This window comes from Enhydra lutris, unplaced genomic scaffold (genome assembly GCF_002288905.1).
Source record: "Enhydra lutris kenyoni isolate GAN:26980312 unplaced genomic scaffold, ASM228890v2 scaffoldscaffold8, whole genome shotgun sequence".
In the NCBI taxonomy this organism is placed as follows: Eukaryota; Metazoa; Chordata; class Mammalia; order Carnivora; family Mustelidae; genus Enhydra; species Enhydra lutris.
This window is the reverse complement of record NW_019154092.1, coordinates 5585235-5612453: the sequence shown is the minus strand read 5'-3', so window position 1 is coordinate 5612453 and position 27219 is coordinate 5585235. Positions and strand designations below refer to the sequence as shown.

The following is a 27219-nucleotide window of genomic DNA, read 5'->3' as shown; positions in this document are numbered from 1 at the left end:
TCCCTCTCCCACTCCCCCTGCTTGTGTTCCCTCTCTCGCTGTATCTCTCTCTGTCAAAAAAATAAATAAAATCTTTAAATAATAATAATAATAAAAGATGGAATGGAAGCCCTGCTTCTGGACACTGACATGCAGAGTTTTGCGAGCTAGAGTCTCCCCGCCATCCCCACTGACCAGGGCTCGCTGACCCAGGCTGGAGCCTGTGTCCCAGCACCGGGGATGCTCGGCAGGGGTCCTTGGCCAAAGTGCCCACGGCTGCTGCTGACCCCGGGACCCTAGGGCAGAGCATGGCACTGCAGCTAGTGAAACTGTGTGGAAATCTATAACTGTCAGTCAGGTCTTCAGAGTAGAGCGGTGCCCCCTGATGAAGGAACCATTCATGATAGACACGGCCTTCCCTTGTTATTAACACTTACTTCGCCATCCAGAAAGGCGTGCTGTCAATTTGGGTCAAACCCATGTTATCAACAGTCGGGTCCTTCTTCCAGGACCTACCAAATGAAAATAATGGCGTCAAATTGCAGCCATCTTCACAGCCCATGGCAGTGAAATTCCAGCTTCCACCTTGATGGAAATTTTGCTAATATATGGTTTTAAACTTGTCATTAACAAAAAATGCCTCAAGAGGTACAGTGCCCCAAGAAGGAAAAACTGAATATGGAGCAGGCTACTGAGATGGAAAATGTGAAATTTTAGGTTCACAGACTGTTTCCTGCTTTGCATTTAGAAGACTTTCAGAAAAAGAGAGAGCTCCATTCACTAGAGAAAACCCACCACCTGGTGGGACAGCCCCAGCCTCTCCAACAGATAAAAGCAGGAATCAAAGCTCACTCAGACGCCAAAACCAGCCACCGTCAGTCCATGGGGTGGGGGGTGGGGGGGAGGGGACATGCAGTGGTCTGGCTCCCCTCACTGGGTGTGCTCCTGGGATGTGATGGCACCAGTGTCAAACCTCAGCACATTTGCAAACTCCATGGTCTTTTCTGCATACTTTGTCGTCACTCAACAGGATTCATAGGTATCAGCTGTTAAGGGTCCGCGGTTTCTTCACTTCCTGCATAAGAAATCAAAGCACTGGCATTCAACATGGTGCAGTACAAGTTAAAAGAACCTGTCAAGGCTACAGAATCCCTCAAACAGATGGGCCCCTCTCTCCGTTTATAAATGCAAGGAAAGGAACTCAAGGAAAAGAGTTCATCTTACATTTTCAAATATCATTGAATTTTTCCAGTATGTGCTGATTCTGCAACTTAGAAACTGGAGCGTTTTGAGTCCCACAGTGCCTTTGCATTTGAGTGTTTCAATCCCTTTCGTTAATTAAAAAAAAAATGCTTGGGAAAAAAAAAAAAGGTGTTGCCAATTAACTATTTCAAGGACAGGGACCATGGCTTTTTTTTTTTTAAACATCTTCCCAGAATAGGAAAAATCTTAATTCAACTCCATTCAGCATGCTGATAATCATTTATTGAACATCTCCCAGCAACGCTACTTACTTGCTATGTAAGACCTTAGGCTTTTAGTATTCTCTGTGCCTCGGTTTCATCATCTGTAAAATAGGTTACAACATCATCTACTTATAGGGCAAGGAGTAAATGATCCGTAGTGCTCTCGGCACCATTGTTGGCCAGACAAAAGGACTCATAGGAAATGTTTGTTCTTGTTTTTACATCTACCCAATTAAGTTCTAAGTGCTGGAGTTACTCATAATAAGACATGATTCCCATCCTCAAGAAGTACTTGAAGTAAAGATGTATACAAACAGGAAGGTAAGATTATCAAAGATCAATGCTGTAAAAACACAAGAACAAGGTGCTGGGGGACAATGGACAGGAGAAATGTGTCAGAGGGGAAGGACACCAGAAGACCTGATGGGAGGGGTAACATCTGAGCGAAGTCTTGAAGGATGAGTTAGGATTTGGAATCGATGAAGGGAAGCAATCTGAGCAGAAGAAATCACATGAACAAAGACGATGAGTCAACATGACAGTGTGTAGTAAATTCAGCACCAGCCCGTGGCCAGCGTGACCAGAGGGTGGGAGAGAGGGTGAGGGTGGCAAGCAGGGAGGCCAGAGAAATCATCACAATCAGGGGCACCTCTGCCTCTGCCTTCAGCTCAGGTCATCATCTCAGGGTCCTGGGATCGAGCCCCACATCGGGCTCTCTGCTCAGCAGGGAGCCTGCTTCCCCCTCTCTGCCTACTTATGATCTCTGTCTGTCAAATAAATATATTTATTTTTTAAAAAGTTTAAAAAGAAATCATCATAATTAGTAGCGAGCATCCAGTGAAGGCTTACTTACCCAATACCAGGCACCATGAACTGTAAGAAAGTCATGGGGCCCTAGGAGCCATGCTGAAGACCATGATTTGTCTTACAATGAGACACCATCAAAACTACCTGAGCAGATTCCCTATTTGCCAAAGGACTGGAACACACAGCAGGCTCTCGGTAAACACCTGTCAGGTTAAATTCCACAGGATGGCGTTAGAGTTTAAATGGTGACAAGTCCCATACAAGTATGAAAGTTAAAAAAAAAAACTCTTAGTAACGGCGTAGTTCAAATGTACTTGATACCTAGAAGGAATGAGTAGATCCATTCAAGACACATAGCTTGTTTTAGAATCAATGAAAACTACGAAGCCACGCAGGGAAGCAGTTTCTGTCAAAGGTCACTGTTCTACAAAGCGTGAACATAAAGTATAGATTTATCTAAATGTAGTATCTTATTCCTGAGGCAGCAGTGAGATTAAACCCTGCTCTGCGACAGAATGCAGTCATCCCGGGGCTCTGGCTGGAGGGGAATTGCAGTCCCCATTCCGGTGGTAAGGATATGGGGAAATGGTGTTTCCAGTGGAAGCCAAATCCCTCGCTTCCCAGCCTGTAAGTGCACCTGAAGCCGGTTTTGCGCTCTCCAGCAGATTTGTAAGGTCTTGTTAGGGGACACAGGAAGCTGTACCTATGTCGGATCTATGTGCAGGACATGCAAATACGACATAATTGCTACTCCAAATTCTGAAAAGCCCTAAGCGATTGGATACATTGGCCATAATCTTGTCTTGTCTAGAGCATTATCCAAGCTTGCAAACCACCAGATGTGTGTATAAACCTCAGGGCTTCCCCAGGGTTATCACCAATGTGCCTATTGACAGCTATGGCTAGAGAAACTTTATGCAAAGCCTAGAATGTGAGGAGGAGGACTGGTGTGGGGCAAGAGAGATGACAGCGGTGGGCGAAAAACCGGTCCTGTTGGCCACGCACTCTCTAGGTCCCGCAGTGCCTGGGAGAGTGGGGTGTCTACTGCCATCTAGTGGCTGGCGATAGAGACACACCTCATCCTTCCCTGCAGGCTTTCTGGAGCACCCCAGGTGGGGGTGGAGGGCCAAACCAGGAGCCAAATGGGGCCAGTTGTTGTGTAAGAAAGAGCCACTAGTGCTTCGGTCCAGAGGATCTTGTCCCTGGGCACATACAAAAGATGACCTTTGCTGTCTTTTGGCTTGGAATAACTTCCAACTGTGTTTCTACATTGCCTCCAAAGACACATTTTAGGCTTTGAGAAAAGCATGAGCTTTTGCTCACCCAGGATCACTGTAGGGATTCAGTGCTTGGTATAGGTGCCCTACCCTGTTACTGCACTGGCCTCTGATGAATTTCTGATTAGCAGCAAGATCAATGAAGAAAAGGTAGTGAAAGGTGACAGGAAGATAGCCTGGGTGGCTCAGTGGGTTAACTGTCTGTCTTTGGCTCAGGTCATGATCCCAGAGCCCTGGGATCAAACCCCACATTGGGCTCCTTGCTCAACAAAGTGCTCTCTATCACATAAAATCTTAGAACAAAAAAAAAACAAAAACCACTAAAGAGATTTCCAGAGTGATACTATTTTGCTCTATTACTAGTTTTTTAATTGAAGTATGATTTTCGAACGGTAGAGCTCACCCTTTGTAATATGCATCTCTGCAAAACTTGACAATGCATATAGTTGTATTACTACCACCACAGCCAAGAGTTTCAGCCAGACCATCACACTCCCCACCCCCAGAAAATTCCCCGGTACACCCTTTGTAGTCACTCTCTCCCCAACCCCAGCTCCTGGGGTGGCTGTATTTTTGCCTTTTCCAAAATGTCATATAAATGGGATTACACAGTCCGTAGTCTTTGGAGTCTGGCTTCTTTCCCTTAGCAAAAGGCATTTCGGGCTCAAGCATGTCGCTGCATATGCAGCAGGAATTCATGCCTTTTTCCTGCCTGGAAGTCGTCTCTTGTACGGGTATACCAGTCTGTTTACGCATGCCCAGTTGAGGCACATTTGGGTGGTCATTTCCAGTTTGGGGTCGTCATGAGTAAAGCTGCTATCTATATCCACCTACAGGCTTCTATGTGAACATGAGTTTCTAGTCCCCTGGGTAAGTACCTCGAGATGGGATTGCTGAGTTGACTGGTTGACGGTTTAACTTAAAAGAAGCTGCGGAGCTATTGCCCAGTTTGTATTCCCAGCAGCCATGCGTGAGAGTTCCTCTTGCTCTGCTCCAAGCGCTCTATCAGCACTGGGTATTGTCGGATTCATTGTGGTGTTTTTTAAGTGAACTCCACACCACACGTGGGGCTTGGACTCACAACCCCAAGATCGCACCCCGTGTCAGATTTGTTTTTAAATTTTAAACTTGCCCCATCCTGGGGTGCCTCGGTGGCCCAGTCAGGTGGGAGGTGGTCTCTTGATTTCTGCTCAGGTCATGATCTCAGGTTCGTTGTGCCAAGCGTGGAGTCTGCTTGGGATTCTCTTTATCCCTCTCCCTCTGCTCCTCCCCACCCCACCCCACCCCACCCCCCGCTCGCGCTCTCTCTCCTTCAAAAAAAATACATAAATACACAAATAAATTTCACTATCCTAATAGATGGTACCTCATCATAATTCTAATTTGCATTTCTCAAATGACTAATAACGCTGACTTTCTTTTAGTGTGCTTATTTGTACATGAATTATCTTCTTTAGTGAAGTATCTCTCCAAATCTCTTGCCCATTTTCTATTGAGTTGTTTCTTTTCTTGTCATTGAGTTATTTAGAAAACCTTTATCAGGGGTGCCTGGGTGGCTCAGTGGGTTAAATCCTCTGCCTTCGGCTCAGGTCATGGTCCCAGGGTCATGGGATCAAGCCCCGAATCAGGCTCTCTGCTCCGCAGGGAGCCTGCTTCCTCTTCTCTCTCTGCCTGCCTCTCTGCCTACTTGTGATCTCTCTCTGTCAAATAAATAAATAAAATCTTTAAAAAGAAAAGAAAAGAAAAGAAAACCTTTATCAGAGGGAGGCCTGGGTGGCTCAGATGGCTGAGCGGCTGCCTTTGGCTCAGGTCATGATCTCAGGGTCCTGAGATGGAGCCCCACATTGGGTTCCTTGCTCAGCAGGGAGCCTGCTTCTCCTTCTGCCTGTTGCTCCTCCCCACCCGCCCACGCTCTCTCTCTCTGACAAATAAATAAATAAAATCTTGAAAAGAAAGAAAACCTTTATCAGATATGTAATTTGCAAATACTTTCTCCACATCCATGGCTTGACTTTTCATTTTCCTAACAACCCCAGAGCAAACATTCTTAATTTTTATAAAGTTCAGTTTATCATTTTTTCTCTTATGGTTCATGACTTTGACATTGTAGCTAAGAAATCTCTGCCTAACCCAAGCTCAGAATATTTTTCTCCTATTTTATATTCCAGAAGGGTTATAGTTTTAGCTTGTACATTTAGGTCTGTGATCCAGGTTGAGTTATATTTGTATATGGTCCGAGGTATGGATCAAAGTTCATTCTTTCACATGGACAGCCAACATTCCAGAATCATTTGTTGAAAGACTATCTTTTTTTCATGGACTTTGCATTTTGTTGATCAGTTGACCATATACGTATGGATCTATTTTTGAACTCTTTTCTGGTCCATTTTGGTCAGTGTGTCTCTCCTTTCCCCAATACCACACTGTGTCCATGACTGCAGCTTTATAGTAAGTCTTTAAGTCAGGTAAAGTGAGTCTTTTAATTTTATTCTTCTTTTTCAAAATTCTTTTGGCTCCTTTGACTTTCCATCTAAAGTTTGGAATCACCTTGTTGATTTTCTAAAAGAAAGAATTCCTGATAGCATTTTGATTGGGGTTGCATTGAATCTGTAGATCAGTTTGGACAGAACCGGCATCTTATCAGTACTGAACAATATTGAATGCACAAACAAGAGGTCTGGTCCCCATTTATTTATATCTTCCTTGATTTCTTCGTCCGTGTTTTATGGTTTTCGGAAAACAGGTCTTGAACATATTTTGTTAGATTTCTACTCAAGTATTTTGTCATTGTTTTTGTTATTTTTTTATTGTGGTAAAATATATATAATGTAAAATTTTACCATTTTAGTCATTTTTAGGTATATGTAGTTCAGTAACATTAACACACTCCCACAGTTGTGCATTCATCACCACTAACCGTTTTCAGAATTTCTTCATCATCCCAAGCTGAAACTCTGTATCCATTAAATGTTAACTTCTCACACTTAATCATGATGAGCACGGAGTGTTGTATAGAATTGTTGAATCACTATATTGTACATGTGAAACCAATATAATACTCTACATTAACTATATTGGAATTGAAATTTAAAAATTATTTTAAAAATAAAAAATAAAAAGCCCCCCAGTCAGTTAAATGCCAGATTCTTGGTTTTGGTTCAGGTCATGATCTCATGGGTGGTGAGATCAAGCTCCACACTCAGCAGGGAGTCTGCTTGATTCTCTCTCCCTCTGCCCCCCCCTTGCTTGTGTGCACACCCTCTCTCTCTCCATGTCTCTCTCAAATAAATAAGTCTTTAAAACAACAACAACAGCAAACAAACAAAATAACTTATCATTCCTTCCCTTTCCCTAGCCCCAGGTTACCTCTATTCTACTTTCTGTCACTACGAATTTGACTACTATTTCATAGCAGTTGAATCACATAGTATTTGTCCCTCTGTGACTGGCTTATTCCATTCAGTGTAATGTTCTCCAGGCTCATTCATGTTGTAGAATGTGTCAGAATTCTTTCGTTTTGAAGGCAGAATAACATTCCCTTGGATGGGTATACCACATTTTACTTATTCAATCATCCCTTTACAGATACTTGGGTGGCTTCCACCTCTTGACTGTTGTGAATAAGGCTGCTATAAACATAAATGTACAAATATCTGTTTGAGTCCCTGCTTTGAATTCTTTTGTGTTTAGAAGTAAAGTTGCTGGATCCTATGGTAATTCTATTTTTAATTTTTTTTAAAGATTTTTATTTATTTATTTGACAGAGAGAGATCACAAGTAGACAGAGAGGCAGGCAGAGAGAGAGAGAGAGGGAAGCAGGATCTCTGCTGAGCAGAGAGCCCGATGTGGGACTCGATCCCAGGACCCTGAGATCATGACCTGAGCCGAAGGCAGCGGCTTAACCCACTGAGCCACCCAGGCGCCCTATTTTTAATTTTTTGAGGAACCACCATATGGCTTTCCATAGCACCTGTATCATTTTGCATTTCCATCCTCAATGCAAAACTCTTCCAGTTTCTCCACATACTCACCAACACTTGTTTTCCTTTTTTTTTTTTTTTTTTGAAAATTGCTATCCTATTGGGTGTAAAGTGGTATCTCATTTTGGTTTCGATTTGCATTTCCCTAATGTCTAATTATGTTGAACATCTTTGCATGTGCTTATTGGTCGTTTGTATATCTTCTTTGGGAAAATGTCTGTTTCTGTTCTTTGATTATTTTTTTAATTGAGTTATTTTTATGGTTGAGTTATTAAAATTCTTTATGTATTCTAGATATTAGAACCTTGTCAGATATATGACTTACAAATATATTCTCCTATTCTGTGGGTTGTCTTTTCACTTTCCTGCTAGTGCCCTTTGATGCGTGAAAGTTTTACATTTTCATGAAGTCCAGTGTAGTTGTTTTGTTTTGTAGATGCCCTTAATCAGCTTGAGGAAATTCTTCCCTGTGTTTATTTTGCTAAGAGTTTTTATCATGAACGCTTATTGAATTTTGTCAAATGCTTTCTCTGCATCTACTGAGATAATTGTATGGTTTTTCTTTTTTATTATTTTTTTTATTAACATATAATGTATTATTTGCCCCAGGGGTACAAGTCTGTGAATCATCAAGCTTACACATTTCACAGCATTCACCATAGCACATGCCCTCCCCAATGTCCATAACCCAACCACCCTATCCCTACATCCCCACACCCCCTAGCAACCTTCAGTTTGTTTTGTGAGATTAAGAGTCTCTTATAGTTTGTCTCCCTCCTGATCCCATCTTGTTTCATTTTTTTCCTTCCCTACCCCCCAGAACCCCCTGCCCTGACTCTCAAATTCCTCATATCAGAGAGATCATATGATAATTGTCTTTGTCTGATTGACTTATTTCCCTCAGCATAATACCCTCTAGTTCCATCCATGTCGTTGCAAATGGCAAGATTTCATTTCTTTTGATGGCTGCATAATATTCCATTGAATGTGTGTGTGTGTGTGTGTGTGTGTGTGTGTGTGTGTGTACCACATCTTCTTTCTCCATTCATCTGTCAGTGGACATCTAGGTTCTTTCCATAGTTTGGCTATTGTGGACATTGCTGCTATAAACACTCGGGTACACGTGCTCCTTCAGATCACTGCATTTGTATCTTTGGGGTAAATACCCAGTAGGGCGATTGCTGGGTTGTAGGGTAACTCTATTTTCAGTTTTTTGAGGAACCTCCACACTGTTCTCCAGAGTGGTTGCACCAGCTTGCATTCCCACCAACAGTGTAGGAGGGTTCCCCTTTCTCTGCACCCTCGCCAACATCTGTTGTTTCCTGACTTGAGCGGAAGGCAGCCGCTCAACAGACTGAGCCACCCAGGTGCCCTTGGAGCTAAATTTTGAAAAATAACGCTGATCAGGGTGCCTGGGTGGCTTAGTCATTTAAGCATCCAATTCTTGATGTCAGCTCAGGTCATGATCTTGGGCTTGTGAGATGGAGCCCTGTGTGGGGTTTGGCACTGGGCATGGAGTTTGCTTAAGATTCTCCCTCTACCCCTCCCCACTCTCATGCACTCCCTCTCAATTAAAACAAAAACAAAAACAAAAACAAAACCACACTGATCCATTAATATTTTGAATTGGTAATACATGTACGTGTTCTTTTTTTTTTTTTTTTTTTTAAAGATTTTATTTATTTATTTAACAGACAGAGATCACAAGTAGGCTGAGAGGCAGGCAGAGAGAGAGAGAGAGAGGAGGAAGCAGGCTCCCTGCGGAGCAGAGAGCCCGATGCGGGGCTCGATCCCAGGACCCTGGGATCATGACCTGAGGCGAAGGCAGAGGCTTTAACCCACTGAGCCACCCAGGCGCCCACATGTACGTGTTCTAAATTAAAAGGTACGAAGTTCACAAAATACAAAAGATTATAGAATACAAATTACATTTCCTCTTCATCTCTCTCTTATCCCCCAGTGCCATCCACTAAGGCAAATGTTATTAGTAGTTTTCTGAGCAACTTAAAAAGACAGGCTTCGGGGCGCCTGGGTGGCTCAGGACAGGATCCCAGGGGCCTGAGAGTCAATTTGGTATTTTGTTTGTTTCTTTTGCACGAAAGCTTTCCCCCTTTCTGAGTGCACGGCCCTTGAATCCAGACACCTCACTTAATGAATGTGCGGACTGATTCGTGAAGTGAAAGAGCTTGAAACACAGGCTTTATTTATTGCTCTGCTATAAATCCCCTCGAAGTGTCCAAACCGCGCTGTTTTCGCACAAGGCCCTGCTGTTCCGGCCGGGGGTTGCAGTCAGGACCTGGCCCACCTCTCCGAAAGAGGAAGAGTCTGTCCTGACAACAGGATCCATCCCATCAATGGGCTGAAGCCTCGAGTCCTCACAGGGAGGGCGCGCCCTGGCCGGCAGGGGGCACCCCGAGTCCTGGGGGGCTTGGACACCCACCAGCGGAGGTGGGAGCTTGCCTGTCTCTAGGCCTCGAGGTCTGGGCTCCACCCACCCCGTGAGACCCTGAACTATGCAGGGGAGAGGCCAGAGTGGGTTTCTTCAACCAGACAAGGTCAGAGAAGATCTTTCCTGCAGAGAGGAAGTGGAGCCCCCCAGCCCGCCCCCCAAACCAGGGACTAAAGCTCAGGCAGGCTGCAGGGAAGGAACGGGAGGGGCAAACTGAGGGTGTGTGGGCGTGGTCTGAGCTCTGTGATGTGGCAGCCTTGGCTGGATCCCCCCTGGGGTACCCGGTTGGTGGGAGATGCAGGGAGTTTAGGGGCCGATGGAGAAGATAAAACACACATGAATGATACCAGGGTTTACCCGAATCGATTCCCTGAAGCGGAATGAACAGATCAAGGGTAAAGATCATTTTTCATGTTCGTATACATACTCTTGAATTACTTTCCAAAGAAGTGGAACAGTTTATACACCAACCAGCAGGAAGAGGATAAATTCCTATTTTACTGCTCTCTCATCAGTGTTGGTTTTTATTTTATTTTATTTTTTAAAGATTTATTTATTTATTTTACAGATAGATCACAAATAGGCAGAGAGGCAGGCAGAGAGAGGAAGGGAAGCAGGCTCCCCGCTGAGCAGAGAGCCCGACATGGGGCTCCGTCCCAGGATCCTGGGATCATGACCTGAGCCAAAGGCAGAAGCCTTAACCCACTGAGCCACACAGGCACCCCAACCAGTGTTGGTTTTTAAAAAAATATTTACTAAAGGATAGGAGACAGAAGATGGCATCTGTTTATTTTTTAAATTTATATCCTCATAGGGCACCTGGGTGGCTCAGTCTGTTGGGTGTCTGCCTTAGGCTCAGGTCATGATCCCAGGGTCCTGGAATCAAGTCCCACATCTGGCTCAGCTCAGCTCCCTGCTCAGCAGGGGGCCTGCTTCTCCCTCTCCCACTCCCACTCCCCCTGCTTATGTTCCCTCTCTGTCTCTCTGTCAAATAAATAAATAAGGTCTTTTAAAAAATTTTATATTCCTTTGATCATTTAGTGAGTTTTGACATTTCCTTAAGCCTGTTCCTCACAAGTCACTCTTTTTTCATTTTTGAAAACCAGTTTTGCATGCTTTAAAAAGGTAAGTTTTTGAATAAGTTATGAAGAAAAGCATAATGCCAGCTATTAAATTATTACTGTAATGAAAACAGTTTAATAGAAGTGGGAAGGGGGCACCTGGGTGGCTCAGTTGATTGAGCTGCTGCCTTCAACTCAGGTCATGATTCCAGGGTCCTGGGATTGAGCCCCGCATCAGGCTCCCTGCTCAGCAGAGAGCCTGCTTCTCTTTCTCCCTCTACCTGCCACTCTGCTTACTTGTGCTCTGTCTCTATCTCTCTGTCAAATAAATAAATAAAATCTTTAAAAAAAAAAAAGAAGAAGAAGAAGAAGAAGAAGTGGGAAGAAGGGCCGTCCAGCGAGGCCTGCCTGTCAGCTTAAGCACCAATGCAGCAACAACAGGGAAAGGGCCCTCAGCAGTAGGAAATAAGAAAGTAGTATCTACTCGCATTTTAAAACGTGCATATGCCCTGGGGCACCTGCCTGGCTCAGTTGGTAGAACATGCGAGTCTTGATTTCAGTCTCATGAGTTCAAGCCCTGTGTTGGGCTCTGTGCGGGGTGAGGAGTCCACTTCAAAAAAAAAAAAAAAAAAAAAAGATGCACAGCCTAAGAGCCAACGGTTCCATTTCTTGGTGTTACACCCCAGAGAAACACCCATGCACACGAGATGCATTTATGACAATGCTTAGCCCAGCACTGTTTCTACTCATGAACCATTAAAAACAGCTCAAAATGGAGCAAGAGGGGAGATGTTGCGAATAACAGGTTATATCCGTGCTGTGAATCACGGTGCAGAAGTTCAAAAGTCAGAGGTGGGCAATGCGTACTAAGACAGGGAGAACTACGTACTGGTGAATGAAAAAGGCAAGTTGCATACAACACCAGTTACATAAACAAATACCCAAAGTAACACTCAGATGTATATGATCACCTAGAAAAAAGCATGAAAGGATTCACATGGGACGGAGGAACTGGGCAGAAATGAGGCCAGAATTGGTGACTGGCTGAGGTGTTCCCCTATCTGTCAGGTTTTCATAAAACTGCCTCATAATGACAAGGTATTTGTGTGAAGAGTCCGGTCCTATTTTCTATAGACGTGTTGTGGTTGATGTTGGCACAACTCATTGCGAAAAGCAGAGTTCTGCTTTGCCCTTCTGCCCAGTTGGGAGAGGCGAGGACCGTTCACCCTGGAATTAGCCCCAAAACACGGGCTTCTTTGGGCACTTTCTTTAGAGAGAAAAATTCAAATTGAAGTCAGCGGAAAAGAACATCACCTTTGTTCCTATATTTGGAAGGAAAAAAAACATTCCCAGTAATGAGAACAGCCAACATGAGTGTCGGGCAGGGACAGGGAGCGGATGACCCCGGGTTGTTCCCAGCCAGACACAGCCTGGTCATCGAGGGCCAGTGTTGGGCCACAGGGATGGGCCCTTCCACCCAGGCGAGACTCGCAGACTGGAGCCTGTGGAACCCCACAAAGAGGGTTGATCCTAGGAGACTTTCTGGAGAAAAGGTGTAGAGCTTTCCTCAGCTATTTAAGAGAGCTTGAACCCCAAAAGTTTGAGAATCATTGCATTGGGGTGACACGGTGGCATAGGCAGGCAATAACTCAACATTGAAGTTTCCATGCAGGCTACAGAAGAAATTTTAAACCTTAATGTCCATTCCAGAATCTAAAAGCACTTTTGCTTTTTTTTTTTTTTTTTAAGGCTTTATTTACTTATTTGACAGAGACACAGCGAGAGAGGGAACACAAGCAGGGGAAGTAGGGGAGGAAGAAGCAGGTTTCCTGAGGAGCAGGGAGCCCGATACGGGGCTCGATCCCAGGAACCTGAGACCACAACCCGAGCTGAAGGCAGCAGCTTAACCCACTGAATGGCACTTTTGCTTTTAATCTAGATGGAGAAACAGTTGTCCAGACCGAGGCCTCCTCACCCCACAGAGGTTTCGTGCCAGCCCCCCTCCTCCCAAGGGATTGCTAGCTTACCCCACACCCCCTCAGATCCATGGCTCTGCCTCCAGCCACAACTTTGCCTGGGGAGCTGAACGTCCACCTGGGTGACTCGTCCAGGGTCTCACTCCCAGCACGTGGCAGAGCTGGACACACACCCCCAGTGTGCCTGACACTCTGCCCCAGTTATCATTCCTCTAGCTGAGGAACAGAAGCTACTGGAATACTGAAGAAAGTGTGCTCTGGCTTTCTGGAGGCCTCTAGGAAGCCCCACCCTCCTGCGTATAAACACATCTGCCCGATCCCACAGTTCCTTTCTCCTCATTGTGATCCCCAGTCTCCTTAGTTAAAGCGTGAGAAAAAAGACAGTGCAGTAGACCAGAAGCAATGCTCCCCAACGTTGTGAAAATTCACTTCAAATTCTTGTTACCTGGCTCATGGCCAAGGCATCATTTTCTGTGTTTGTGACTTGCTTTAAGGGGCACCAGAACCCAAACCTGCTCTGTGTGAAAGCTGGAGGCTGGGAACGTGCTAGAAAGGCACTTCCCTCACAGCCTGCACGTGAGGTCTCTCACCCACTTCCTTCTCCACCATCTCCTGGGCTTGGCCACCACACGCTTAGGAGCAACACGTGCCCCTGCCTTTCTCTCCCTCTCCACATACCCTCCTGCGACCACGCACCCCTTCCTAGGGCACAGGTTCCCACTTAGGAGCGGACAGGGAGATGGCCAGCCTTGGCTTCCAGCCGGGCCCTCACCCTGAGGCCATCTGAATGTGAGCCACCAGCGGCAGTTCCCAGCCCACAGCTCTACCTGGTATGGCCCATGGGCCAGTGGGTTTCAGTCTAATGTCCATCTCAGCTGCCACCTTGCTTGGTCTCCCATGCTTCCCCTCTCCAGAAGGGCCTCGCTGCCTCTCCAACTATCGACTCTGAAATATCAGGGTCTCTCCAGCTGCTTTCCTTTTTGTCCCTCATCAGGTCCTGTGAAATGTTCCCTTCCCCGCCCCGACCCCTTCCCCTTCCCCTCCCCAACTGTCAGTGCCCTTGACATCTGTCACATGGTTCACCTACAGGCCGTCTAACTCAGTCTGGCTTCTGAGCCACCCCGGAGTGGTCTTCTCAAATCTGTGTCTGAGCAGGTCACCCCCACCTCCTCGGTTGGTTCCCCACTGAGAGCAATGGTCGCTGTGCGTTCTGAGCTATGCAAATTGACTCCAGCATGGCTGCCCCGAGGGGTCATGGGGCGCTCTCCTCTAAAAGCCCCCACACACCCAGGACGCCAGACATGCCGAGCAATGCAGGATAGAGCCCCCCATACACCACATGCTCCCTCATGCTTCAAGCCTCAGCTCCAGGGGCCCTTTCTGGACACCCTTCAGGTGGAATTCCTCATTTTTGTTCCCTTTGCAATTTGCATTCACGTAGTAAAGCTAACATAGCACCTTATTCATTCATCAGTCCTTAACAGGTCCACCCTGAGTGCCTTAGGATCCAGATGCCTCTCCAGACCCTACAATATGCAAATCAATTGCACCTAGTGGCCTGCTTGGTTACTGGTGTATCAGAATCTCCTGTGATCTTGACCTTCATGATCTTTACTGTTCCAGAACAGGTCTAATACACTTGTCTCTCAGGCAGAAGAAAAGTGCCTTATACATAATGTAGGGATGTTTGGGTAGCTTGACTATACACTGAGTGTTAGGTGTGATTGTGAGATCATTTTTATTTTGTTAGGAGTGCTAATGTCACTGTGTTATGCAGAGAAGGTCCTTGTTTCTTCAGAGATGCAAGCTGAAGACTTTTATGTGAAGGGGTACAACAAAAATACAGATAAATAACAAGCAAATACGTCAAAATGTTAACAGTGGTTGAATCCGGGCCCTGGGCACAAGGGTGCTCACAAAACGTTCTGCCTCTACGTCTGCACATTTGAAGTTTTTCACAATACAAAGTTTTCTAGGGGTGCCTGGGTGGCTCAGTTGGTTGGGCGACTGCCTTCGGCTCAGGTCATGATCCCGGATTCCCGGGATCAAGTCCTGCTTGGGGCTCCCAGCTCTGCAGGGAGTCTGCTTCTCCTTCTGACCTCCTTCCCTCTCACGCTCTCTCTCACCCTCTCTCTCTCTCTCTCTCTCTCTCTCTGTCAAATAAATAAATAAAATATTTTTTGAAAAAAAGTTTTCTACAAAGTGAATTGAGTTGATTTGCCTGGACCCCATTCTCATCTATCAGTCCGGGGATGTGCTTTTTCCTCCCTGTGGACTGCTATACCAACATACCCCAGAATAGATAGCTTATCGACAACGGAAATGTACTGCTCATAGTTCTGGAGCCTGGAAGCCTGCGAAGTCAGGGTGAGAGCTAGTGAGAGCTATCTTCCTGGTTCACAGCTGGGACCTACTTGCTGCTCCTCCCACAAAAGAGGGAGCTAGGGATCTTTTCGGAACCTCTTTCAGAAGGCATTAATCGCACCCTCCTGGCTGAAGCACCTTCCCAAAGTCCCACCTCCTAATACCATCACACTGGGCATTAGGACTTTGATATATGAATTTGGGGACGGGACACAAACATTCAGGTCATAGCAGGGTATCAGCGGGAGAAGCCCCAACCCCAGTGGCATCCAGCAGAAGACACAGTTCTGTGCTCTGTGTCTGGGGAGTTCCCAGCAGGCCCTTTCGAATCCAGGACTCTGGAAGGAAATTGCTCTTGGCTTCAACACACCTTCCAGCAAGTCAAATGAGGTTCGTTTTTATTGTTTGTTTGTTTTTTAAGGATTTTATTTATTTATTTATTTATTTGACACACACAGAGAGAGAAAGAGAGAGAGAGAGTGTGTGTGTGTGTGTGTGTGTGTGTGTGTGTGTGAGGGAACACAAGCAGGGGAGTGAGAGAGGGAGAAGCAGTCTCCCCACTGAGCATGAAGCCTGACGAGGGGCTCCATCCCAGGACCCTGGTATTATAACCTGAGCTGAAGACAGATGCTTAATGACTGAGCCACTCTGGCGCCCCCAAATGAGGTTTGTTGACCTCACAGAGCTTGAAGAGGAAGAAGGGTGTGCTTGTTTCTGTGAGCTGACTTGAGGAATGCAGACAGAGGAGCGTGTTTTGGGTGACCAAGTCAATGTGCTAAGACAGAGTTGAGTCAAGAGAAGGGAGGCACAGGGCAGGCTACAGCTCTTGGGAAACACGCTCACAACAGGGCAGCCAGCAGTCACCAATAATTTACAGAGCCAGTCACTCGACCGTGTGCAGGACAGTAAGCACTAGCAACTCTATATCCTAGAAAGTTTCCACTTTTTAAAGCGCTGGAATGAAGGGACTGCTGCTTCACACCGTAATCTACTAGAGGCTTCTGCTTCCATTTTGTAGGTAAGAGCCCGGGAGAATCCCTGACAAGCCCCCTGCCGGCTTCCGAGGTCTACAACAAGCCAGAGTGCGTCTCCTGGGATGGTTATTTGTGCCAGAAAGCCCTCAACAAAATCCCCCTCCGCCCTGGCTAGGCTTCTGTCTTGCCTTCCTTACTCTGAGAAAGTCCCTTAATTAGAGCTAAAATATTGTTAACAAAGTCCAGCGGTTCCTCTACGTCTCCGATCTGAACACGCTTCTTACTGCTCCCAAATGCCCATGATACAGCCGTGAAGCAACCTGAAAGGAAGGGAGCCAAGGTTCCCCCCAAGCACCTGAAGGGCTACGTGTCCAGGTGTCTGTCTAACCCTAACCCTCACCTTGCCAACTGGCTTGCGGAGCTTGGAGCGGGACGTCGTGGGCTGCAGTCCCGGCGCCAAACCAGCTGACCCTCGGGGTAACTCCTCCCGCACCTCATCTCCTGCCCCACCCCGGCCTCTCCCCGCATGGCCTGGGTTTGAAAACAACACATCTGGCTTTTCACAGTCAAAGCCACGCTATCCTGGCTGGCGATGTCGCCAATTTCTCCAACTCCCAGAACGGGCAAGGCAAGCCTAGGCTAACAACGACCATCCGGCGACCCGCGGAGCAGCTGGAGGTCGAGAGTCCTGGGTGCCGTCCTCTGCAGCGGTCTGCGAGAGCTGTTTCCCCCGGGGGCCCCCGAGGTGGCACTGACCGGGGCGCGCTCCCAGAAGGCCAAGCCGCGACCTTCGGCTGCGGAGAGCCCATTGCCAAGCTCCTCGCCCTGCGCTGGGCGGGCCGGCGGGGGCCGGGGCGGGGCTGGCGGCAGAGCTTTAAGAGGGCGCCGGCGGACAGAAGCGGAGCCTGTGAGGGGGGACCCTAGCGATGGAGACCGCCCGGGACTACGCCGGAGCCCTCATCAGGCGAGTGCGGCGCGAGCCTGGCTCAGGGCCACGCCTGAGCGTCCCCCCGCGCCCCGTATCCCTCTGAGCGCCGCATCCCCCTGGGCCCCTTGTCCCCTCTGCGCCCCGCGTCGCCTTGCATTTCAAGCACCCCGCACCCCGGAGCGTCCCGCGCCTGTGCGCTCTGAGTCCCACCGGCGCCTGGTGTCCCCCCACGCCCTGGGCGTTCTGCTGCCCCCTGTGCCTGGCATCTCCGTGAGCCCCTCGGCACGCCTGCACCCGGGGTCTCCCGGCAGCCCTGTGCCCCCCGACTCGGAAGTCCCCGAGGCCACGTCCCAGCCCACGCACCCAGCCTCACCTCTGGTGCCCACACCTTTGGGCAGCGCAGGCGTGCAGAGCCCGAGCCGGCCGCAGGGCTCCTTCCCCTCCTCCAGCTGGCTGCAAGTGCCAGGTGTGGCGCTCCCGAGCTGCGCGGGCATCCACGGAACAGGTGACAGTGGTGAATGCGGGAATGGCTGAATTTCTTGCTGGTGCTGCCGCCGCGCGTGCAGATCCTTGAAGGCCCAGTCTCGGGAAAGCCGGGCAACGCCCTCACGGTGTGCCGGGACAGGACTTCTAGGGTATCTCGGGATCGCAGCGGGAGCTGGGGCCCTGGTGGGACACTCGGCGGCTTTGGGATGGTCCAGACTTACCCCAAAAGATGAGGGAGGGCTCTGAGCGCCAAGAGAAGAGTGGGCTGAGCCGAGAGCACCCCTTGGGCTTAGAATGCGCCGTGACCCCTGCTTGATGAATCCACCCAGACTTGAAAGGATGTGTTTGGAGGGAAGCGCTCCCCTTCTCGCCGCATCTGAGAGCGCTCTCGCTGCCCTCGGAGGGACCAGGGGCCCCGAAAAGCCTTCGGAGTCCTCGCCCGCTCTCCCGGGGCTTTGCCACCCGCTGGTGGGGGCGAGGACCCAGCTCTGTTCATCTTCATACTGATGTAGGAAAGAACGTTAGGGTTCCAAGCCTACTGGTAGAATGAATTCTTGAGAGGTCTTTGATGCAAAAAGGTGATTTTATTAAAGCAGGGGGACAGGACCCGTGGGCAGAAAGAGCTGCACTAGGGTCACAAGGAGTGGCCCATTATATACTTTCAAGTAGGGAGGGGTTTAGGGATGGTGTGGGCCTTCCAGGTGTTTTGGAAACAAGGTTTCCTGGATTCCTAGGGGACTAGGATCTATTATTATTATCTACTATTATTAGGAAAGGTCCTTTATTACTGTTTAGTAGAAACTCTGTCCTGAGACCCTTCAGATGTTTATGGGTGGGTCATATACTTGGGGGATGATTGCCAACATGTATCTTGTGGGGTAGATCTAAAGAAAGTTCCCAAAGAAATTTTTGTATGTTAAAGCAGACTTATAGGATCCTAGGGGAGGAAGGGGGGTTGGGCTAGGATTGTCTTTTGCCCTTAGCAAAGCATTAACATTCAGACAGTTGAGTCCCCAGAGGAATGTCACTCTGCCTGTTTTAAAGGCTTGTCAATGAGCTGTGGGTAGTAAGGAAACTTAATAATGTCTCTTCTGCTTTTGTTTCCCACGTCAATATCTGACATACCCTATCCTGTCCTTGTTAATAAAATCCAAATATTGTATGGAAGTAATTTTTAAGTATAGATTAATGGAAGGGATAGTGCTTCTTTGATGATGTTCGAAGTGCTTCAAAAAGGATAGAGAAGCCCTTGAGTTCTTCAAAAGCAGGTTTTCAAAGGTGCCTGATCCCATTTGTAGGAAAGGGCAGAGGGACAGCACAGGTTGAAAGGAAAGGGTGGCAGGGGAGAGCCACTTTGCAAAATCAGTGTGATTTATAGGGGGCTGAATTTGCTGTGTGCAATACTCAAGGTTAGAAAAAATAGCTTCCAAAATGTACATGTGGTCTGTCTGAACTGCATTGGCTCTCTCTTTAAAAATAAACAACAACAACAACAACAACAACAAATCCAAAAAACCAGAAGTCAAGTAGTAGGAACCAGGAAGGGTGAGAAACAGACTTGTTTCATGCGTCTTCACTAATGCATGACGCACGCAAGTATAAAGGTAAAGGCTTGGGTTTCTTTCCTTTTTTGTTCCTCTCTTTCCCCTCTTACAATTCCGCCCCAGGGGGTAACACCTGTTGACAGTTTGGAGTGCAATTCTCAAATATGCAAACACACACATTCTGCATCTTCTTGTGAGCCCTGGGGAGGTGGCAGGCTGAGTTTTAAGGACAGGTAAGTAGGTACTAATTCCTTGCTGGTGTTGCCTGGAGCAGGAGATGCCTGCAGAATGAGGGCTGACCCTGCCCTTCCCCCTGATTCCTACAACGGGATATTCAGATCCAAAATGTAGTAGTGCGAGGCTTCCACTGGGTCAAGTGTGTACGGAAGCCACTTGCTTGTGAAATGTTGGCAAATCAAAACATAAGGAGGGGGGGCACCTGGGTGGCTCAGTGGGTTGAAGCCTCTGCCTTCGGCTCAGGTCATGATTCTAGGGTCCTGGGATCAAGCCCTGCATAGGGCTCTCTGCTCAGCAGGGAGCCTGCTTCTCCTCTCTCTGCCTGCCTCTCTGCCTACTTGTGATCTCTGTCTGTCAAATAAATAAATAAAATCTTAAAAAAAATAAAAGGAAATGTCTACTCGAAGACACATTCCTTCTGAGCTTGGCAAAATCTAAAAGTAAGTAACCATTTGTTAGAGACACACTGTGCAGTTCTTTGGGGAAAAAAAAAAATCCACCTGCTTCCAAACTAAACTGGAAGAAAAACAATCCATACTACTTGTTGAAAGGAAAACACTTCTCTTTCCTGTCCTTTAGAACCATGTCCAGGCTGAAGACCTGTGTGAGTCACAGACAAGGTGATGGCCACATTTGTTAGTTACAGTCTTGCTGGATTTCTGTCTCCTACTTGTTCCTTCATTTTAACCTAGATGGCCCTAACTCTTTCATTAGTAGATGACTGCATTCTGCCAAAGAAATAACTTAATCTACATACTCATCTTTTTTTAAGGTCAGCAAATCTAAAATCTTAATCCAGTCTTTCGTTTGTTAATTGTCTGTGATCCCTCAAGGTCATAGTCATGGTGAAAGCAGCTTGAGGTCTCTTAACAGAGCTCTGGACATCAAGGATGCCCACACCTGCTTGTGTTGTCATAGAGGAAGCCCCTCAGCCTTTGTGTCTGTCCGGGAGCAAGAGCATTCCAACCAACCTTGAAGTTGTTACAGAGCCGAGAGATACTATACTGTGTGCAAAATTGCTGTGTTTGTTGCTATTTGGTACATCTTTCCTTTGCTTGAACAAGGATCTCTAGGTTGTGGATAGTTGGCATTTCAGGACACATTTCACACTGTCTTATTAGTAACCTAAGCAAGGAATTGCATTTTCTACAAGTAAATCTCCTTGGTTACTGACGCTTACTCCTCCGTGGGTCTAAACTGTTATTTTAATAATATTTCAAAGTGTCGAAAGACTTCATGGTCATACATACACTGAATCCTCTTACTGCATCAAGCATTTCAATAGGTTGATCAAGCCCCAGATGGAAGCCGGGCGCAGTACCATGTGTGTAAGCCTGGAACTAGGCTCCTGTGCTGTTGGGATACTTCTCCAGCTGTGGCCACTGAGTTAGACCCTGACACTGTCCCTACTGCTCACCCAGATCCAGCCAGACCTGATGACAGCTATTCAATCCTGTCTATCTCTGCACTGCTGTATTGGACATCACCACTTCCCTCCCTGATGTCTTTGTTGTCACCAGGCTTTGGTGGTAGTGCTTGGTTGACTTGCCTACCCATGTCTGCACTTACTTACTCTCGGGTGGGTTCCTCCTTGCCACCTAACAAGAAAACATGGGGCCACTCAGACACCAAAACATTCATTTCATTCTGGATGTTCCCCGGGGAGTCACTTACACGGCCTGACAGGGCCACCCCGTCATGGCTGACCCCAAAATGTTTCTCTCTGGGGGAGACTTGTTCCCAGGCCTGCCGTTTTCCTCCTCCTTCCACTTTTGGAAGAAACGTAAGTCCATTGGGTGACATAAAAACATGCTTTTTTAAATGCCCTGTGGGGGCTGGCTTCCATTTCCTGGTGTAAAGCTTACATCTGTCCATCTCTGGCTTGTTGCTCTATTTGCCACCCTATTCTAAGTTGAGCCTCCTCTGTTCCCTCAGGGAAAAACACAAAGATTTCTCTGTTTTCCTCACTTCTGGGAGTTATGCCCCTTCCCAGTTTTTAAGAATGTTCTATGAAGTCTGACTTCTCTTTTTGTCTTGATTTCCCCGAAACAATCTGTTTCCTCGAACAACCTGTTTCCTGGTTTTTCTTTTCCTTTTAGTGAGCTGTTTCATAGCTTGTCTGCACTTTCCCAGGAATTAGAGGGTGACTGTGGGATGCTGGGTGGCTCAGTTGCTTAAGTGTCTGCCTTTAGTTCGGGGTGTGATCCTGGGATCCTTGGATCAAGTCCTGCATTGGGCTCCTTGCTCTGCAGGGAGCCTGCTTCTCCCTCTGCCTATTGCTTGCTCTCTCTGGCTCTTGCCCACTCTCTCTGACAAATAAATAAATACAAATTTTTTTTAAAAAGGGCATCTGGGTATCTCAGTCGTTAAGTGCCTGCCTTCGGCTCAGATCATGATCCCAGGATCGTGGAATCGAGCCCCCACATCGGGCTCCCTGTTCGGTGGGAAGCCTGCTTCTCCCTCTCCCACTCCCCGTGCTTGTGTTCCCTCTCTCACTGTCTCTCTCTCTCTCTCTCTCTGTCAAATAAATATATAAAATCTTTAAAAAAAAAAATGAGGGTGACTAACGTGTGATGTATTTAATCCAAGGTTTCTCAGAGCTCCTATCTTGACTTTGATATATTAAGATATTGAGGGGAGAATGGCAACACATTTTAGACATTATACTGATAGCCAGTGACCTAGATTTTCCTATTAGGAGGATCAGGAGTGAATTGGATCAGTATGTTGCTTTGTTCAATTAGCTATCTTGTTAGCCCTGCCGCTCCTTTAGCTGGAACAAAGTAAATAATCCTACAATAATTGTTAAATCAGTTTAGTGTACATAAAATTCCATCTAACCCCTTTTATTATCCATAAGAGAGTCTCAATTTTATATAATTTGATACATCACATACTCCTCTTGTTCCTTAAAGGGAATGGCAGGATTTAATTTTCATGTCTCTGAGGATTTTTTTAGATGTGCTCCAACAATGAGCCACTTCCCAGTTAGGAAAGGTAATGGGTAGGAAGAATATGGACTCTATACCCCCTTTTTATTTTTTTTATTGAGGGTGGCTCTCTTGAGGGCAGCGTGGAGAGGGAGGACCAGAAATCACTGCCAGCACTTACCTTGTCTGAAGTTAAAGGACAATAAGGACTCTGCATGATCAGCTACACTACGTCATTGGAGCACAGGTGCTCACTAAGGCGTGATTGCTTGCATCCAATGAGGAGGTGTAAGACCACAACTAACTAGGTCAAAGCTGTTTGTGCCCACAAGGTGTGCCATTGGCCTCTAGCGCCTGGACCTAAGATTCCAGGACATGAACTTTGTTCTCCCATTTCTCTGATCTTGTCTTAGCCTGTCTTTTACTCCGTGAATAGATTACATGCCAGCAGTAGCCTAGGGGCTGTGGGGAAGCCAGAAAATGGACACAAAGACCCTGGCCTCAGTGAGTACAGATTCTAGAAGGACTCCTGGTTCATAGCAATGAGTTCCTGCTTTGTGGGGAAAAGAGAGGCTCTTGCAGGAGAGAGTCCAGGGTGGCCCTGTCCCATAGGAGGGTTTTCACCATGTGGGGCAGACACCATGGTGCAAAGAATGGGAGCTGGACTCAAACCCCTGTCCTAGCACTTGCTAGCTCTGACCTTATTCATTCCTTAACCTCTTGAGCCTCCCTTTTGCTCAGCTGACACATCTGTCTTGCCAAGTTGTTAAGTAATGCACTAATGTGCCCAGTGTCGGGCACTGAGTGGAACTAGTATCTTTCTCTTCTCATAGGGACTTGGCCCCCAGAGTTGTAAGTTTCAGCTGCCATATGTAGGTTGCCACCAAAGCCCAATCCTAAATGTAAACCGTAATATGGAAAATCCTCACTGCCCAGTCCACGAGATCGCTGGAGATGGAACTGTGAGTGGGTTCTCTGCAACGTCAGCTCAGCATAATGTAGGCATCTTGTTCATGGGGTTGTGTAACCAAAGAACCTGGTGTAACTTCTTGTGATCAGGGCAAAAGTTCAGAGGCCATCTGCTGGTCTCACTGCTGTGTCAGTTCAAGGCTTGATTCACTCGTCAGGTCTCTGCTCAGTCTAATGGGGCACCACAGTCCCTTTGCAGTTGCCTCACTAGGAAGAGAAAATGCATGGACTCTGCCAGCCTGGAAGGGAAAGGAACTGTCTTTTCCTTCTTAACTGAGTGACCTTGAGAAGACACTCTGAGCCTCAGTTTTCCCATTTGAGAAATGGGGTGATGCTTTCCCTGTAAAGTTATGCTGGTAATTAGTAATATGTTAAGAGTTAGCACAAGCTGGCCATAGCGAGTGCTCAGATGTGACCAGTGAGGACACACTAATGGACCCATCAAATCTGAGCTGACAATCCAGGCCTGATTCCTAGAACACCAGTTTATGGTCAGGGCACAGGGATAAGGTGCTCGCTATTACGGAAACCTTGCTGAAACTAGCCGATCATGCTACAAGCATGAACTTAACCTGACAAATTTTGGACAAATTTTGAGAGCTGGCTCATTGCTATACTACCGGGTTTTCATATAGAAAATAACTCAGTAAATCACTAGAACTTTTCACTACATCCGTTTGTAGAGTTTCAAGTTAGACCACATACTATTTAAAACATATTGTCTAGTGCTAGTCATGGGAGATACAACAAAGAAGACTTTGTCCATAAGGAAATTCAAATCTGTTTGGGAAAATAAAGCATAGATAAATAAATAACAATATATATGTAGCTATGAATGTATGTGTGTGTATATGTATAAAATAAAGTATTAATGCTAGGCGATAGGCATTCACAAAAAGTACAGAAGTCTCTAGAATTTTAGACTTCATGGGGTTAATCTAGAAAAGATACTATGTGTCAGAAAACAGTGATGTCCTCACTTTGTATCTTCTACAAGGTTGTCTTAAAAAAATAAAACCCTTTGTTTCATTCTCCTGAATGTCACCGGATAGACTATTTGTCCAAACTGTCAACAGCTCTTTGAGCACCTGAAATCGGTAGGCACCGTTCAGGTTTGGGGAGAACGAAACCATACATGCTGTTACCCCAGGGGCTGTGGAGATTAAATGAGGTCATGTGTCACTTATCCCAGCACCTGACATGAGGCAAGACCCACCTGACACGTTCCTAACTTACATTTCTTTTTTTTTTTTAATTTTATTTATTTATTTGAGAAAAAGAACATGAGCAGGGGGAGTGGGAGAGGGAGAAGCAGACTCCCCATTGAGCAGGGAGTCCAATGCAGTGCCCAATCCCAGGACCTGAGCCAAAGGCAGACGCTTAATCGACTGAGCCACCCAGTCACCCTGTTTATATTCTTCTAAATAATTTCTTTATGGATATATTCCTAAATATAAAACAGCCCCTAGTGCTGGGTGGAAACTACACATTGCTAGACTGATCTCCAAAGAGACTGAAGCCACGCCTAGTGCCACAGCAAGATGCATCTGTTTCCCCTCACGGAGTTATTTTTAAATAAATTCTTGCATGTTTGTTTAAAAGCATGCGGTAGTATGTCAAAGGTGGCTTTGCATTTCTTTAATTGCTATCGAAAGCCTCCTATGTCCCCAAATACGCAAACTTGTCCTATTCTTTGGTGTGCGGCATCTAGATAAATTTCATGAGGTCAAGAACAGGTGGCTGGGTCCTAATCCCCCCTCTGGCTCCTCCCAGCTCTGGGGCAGCTCTCTGGCCTGATTTCCCTCATCTGCAAGTTGAGAAAGGACTATATCACAGAGTTTTCTGAGGAGTAAGTAAGTAATATTTACAAAGCAAATGTCAGGGTGCCTGACCAGCTCAGTCAGTGGAGCCTGCAACTTTTGATCTCAGGGTTGTGGGTTTGAGTCCCACGTTGGGTAAGATGACTTAAAAATCAAATCTTTAACAATAAAAGTGTTTGTTAAATAACTACCAAAGCTGTGAGCTTCTCATTTATCCCCAATTATTTATACACTATATATATATATATAGAGAGAGAGAGAGAGAGAGAGTATTTGCTAGGTAACTAAAATTTGATAATCAAGGGCTTGAGATTATTTTCCTCAGAAAATTGTCTTGAGGGGTGCCTGGGTGGCTCAGTGGGTTAAAGCCTCTGCCTTCGGCTCGGGTCATGATCCCAGGGTCCTGGGATCAAGCCCCTCATCGGGCTCTCTGCTCAGCGGGGAGCCTGCTTCCCCTCCTCTCTCTGCCTGCCTCTCTGCCTACTTGTGATCTCTGTCTGTCAAATAAATAAATAAAATCTTAAAAAAAAAAAAAAAGAAAATTGTCTTGTTGGTTTTGTTAGTTACTTTCCTTCTCCATGTTAGTTTTTTTAATAGTGAAACTTTGAATTAATTCTTTGTTTACTGTGGAACTTACTCCAAAGTGTCATGTGATATATGGCCCAAAGTTCTTTTCCTTCTTGTTATTCCAACCACAATTTTTATAGTGTTCTGTTGTTCCTTACTTATTCTTTTTTTTTTTTTAAGTTTTTGTTTATTTATTTCTTTGTCAGAGAGAGTACAAGCAGGGGGAATGGTAGGTGGAGGAAGAAGCAGGCTCCCCACTGAGCAGGGAGCCCGAGGCGGGGCTTGATCCCAGGACCCTGAGATCATGACCCGAGCCAGACACTTAACCAACTGAGCCACCCACACGCCCCTATTCCTCATTTATTCTAAGTTAATTTCTACAAATGAGTTTATTGCTCTAGTGACCAATATCTGGCTTTTCCATTCCTGGCTTAGTCTTATCGTACAATAAGTAACTTTTCTGTGTGTGTGTGTGTGTACCTAATTCTTTTTTTTTTTTTTTTGAAAGATTTTTTATTTATTTATTTGACAGACAGAGATCACAAGCAGGCAGAGAGGCAGGCGGTGGGGGTGGGGGCAGGGGAAGCAGGCTCCCCACTGAGCAGAGAGGCTGATGAGGGGCTTGACCCCAGGACCCCAGGATTATGACCCAAGCCCAAGGCAGAAGCTTTAACCCACTGAACCTCCCAGGCACCCCTGTACCTAATTCTTTGACTCTGCTTGGTCACTGCATAGCCTCTGGAAATCTTTTTCTTTCCTTTTCTTTTTTTTAAGATTTTTTCAGCTGTAAAATCCACGTTTGCAGAATAGAATTCTTATTTCTTGTTTGAGTTTTCTTTCTCACATAGTTACTACAAGGACTTTGAATGTTCTAGTAAAATGAGTGTAATAATATAATGGCTGTGTTTTTTTAATGATATATCTATTACTCATTTGTTTTCTGGATGTCAGGATATATATGTATATATATATAATTTTCAATAATTTCTAACTATTGATTTTCTTTCTTTCAGATGCAAATATGAAAACTGTTTTAATTTTGTGTACTTCAAACCTCTCTATATGTTTCTTAAAGATTTTATTTATTTACTTCACAGAGAGAGAGATCACAAGTAGGCAGAGAGGCAGGCAGAGAGACAGGGGGAAGCAGGCTCCCTTCTGAGCAGAGAGCCCAACGCGGGGCTCCATCCCAAGACCCTGGGATCATGACCTGAGCTGAAGGCAGAGGCTTAACCCACTGAGGCACCCAGATGCCCCACAAGCCTCTCTTAAAAGACTCTTTTGAAGGTTATATCTAAGATATTTTTACTTTTCTCCTCCATTTCCAGGCCCCTGAGGTTTATGGGATCACAGACCAAGAGAGTCCTACTAACCCCCCTGATGCAATCGGCTCGCCCTTTCCGGG

At 46.3% G+C, this 27219-nt stretch overlaps 1 protein-coding gene and 1 pseudogene across 1 annotated transcript in view; both read left to right on the top strand.

Annotated features, from left to right (window-relative positions):
* Nucleotides 1-219: 219 nt before the first annotated feature.
* On the top strand, nucleotides 220-1221 carry LOC111142674 (annotated as a pseudogene).
* A 16026-nt stretch (nucleotides 1222-17247) lies between these two features.
* The window catches only part of LOC111142600 (cell death-inducing DFFA-like effector a), a 20017-nt gene continuing 10045 nt past the window's right edge, over nucleotides 17248-27219 (top strand). Inside the window, exons 1-2 of the mRNA XM_022495900.1 lie at nucleotides 17248-17297; nucleotides 27143-27219. Coding sequence (XP_022351608.1) covers nucleotides 17260-17297; nucleotides 27143-27219 — 115 coding nt within the window. The 5' untranslated portion in view covers nucleotides 17248-17259. The remainder of the gene's footprint in view (nucleotides 17298-27142) is intronic.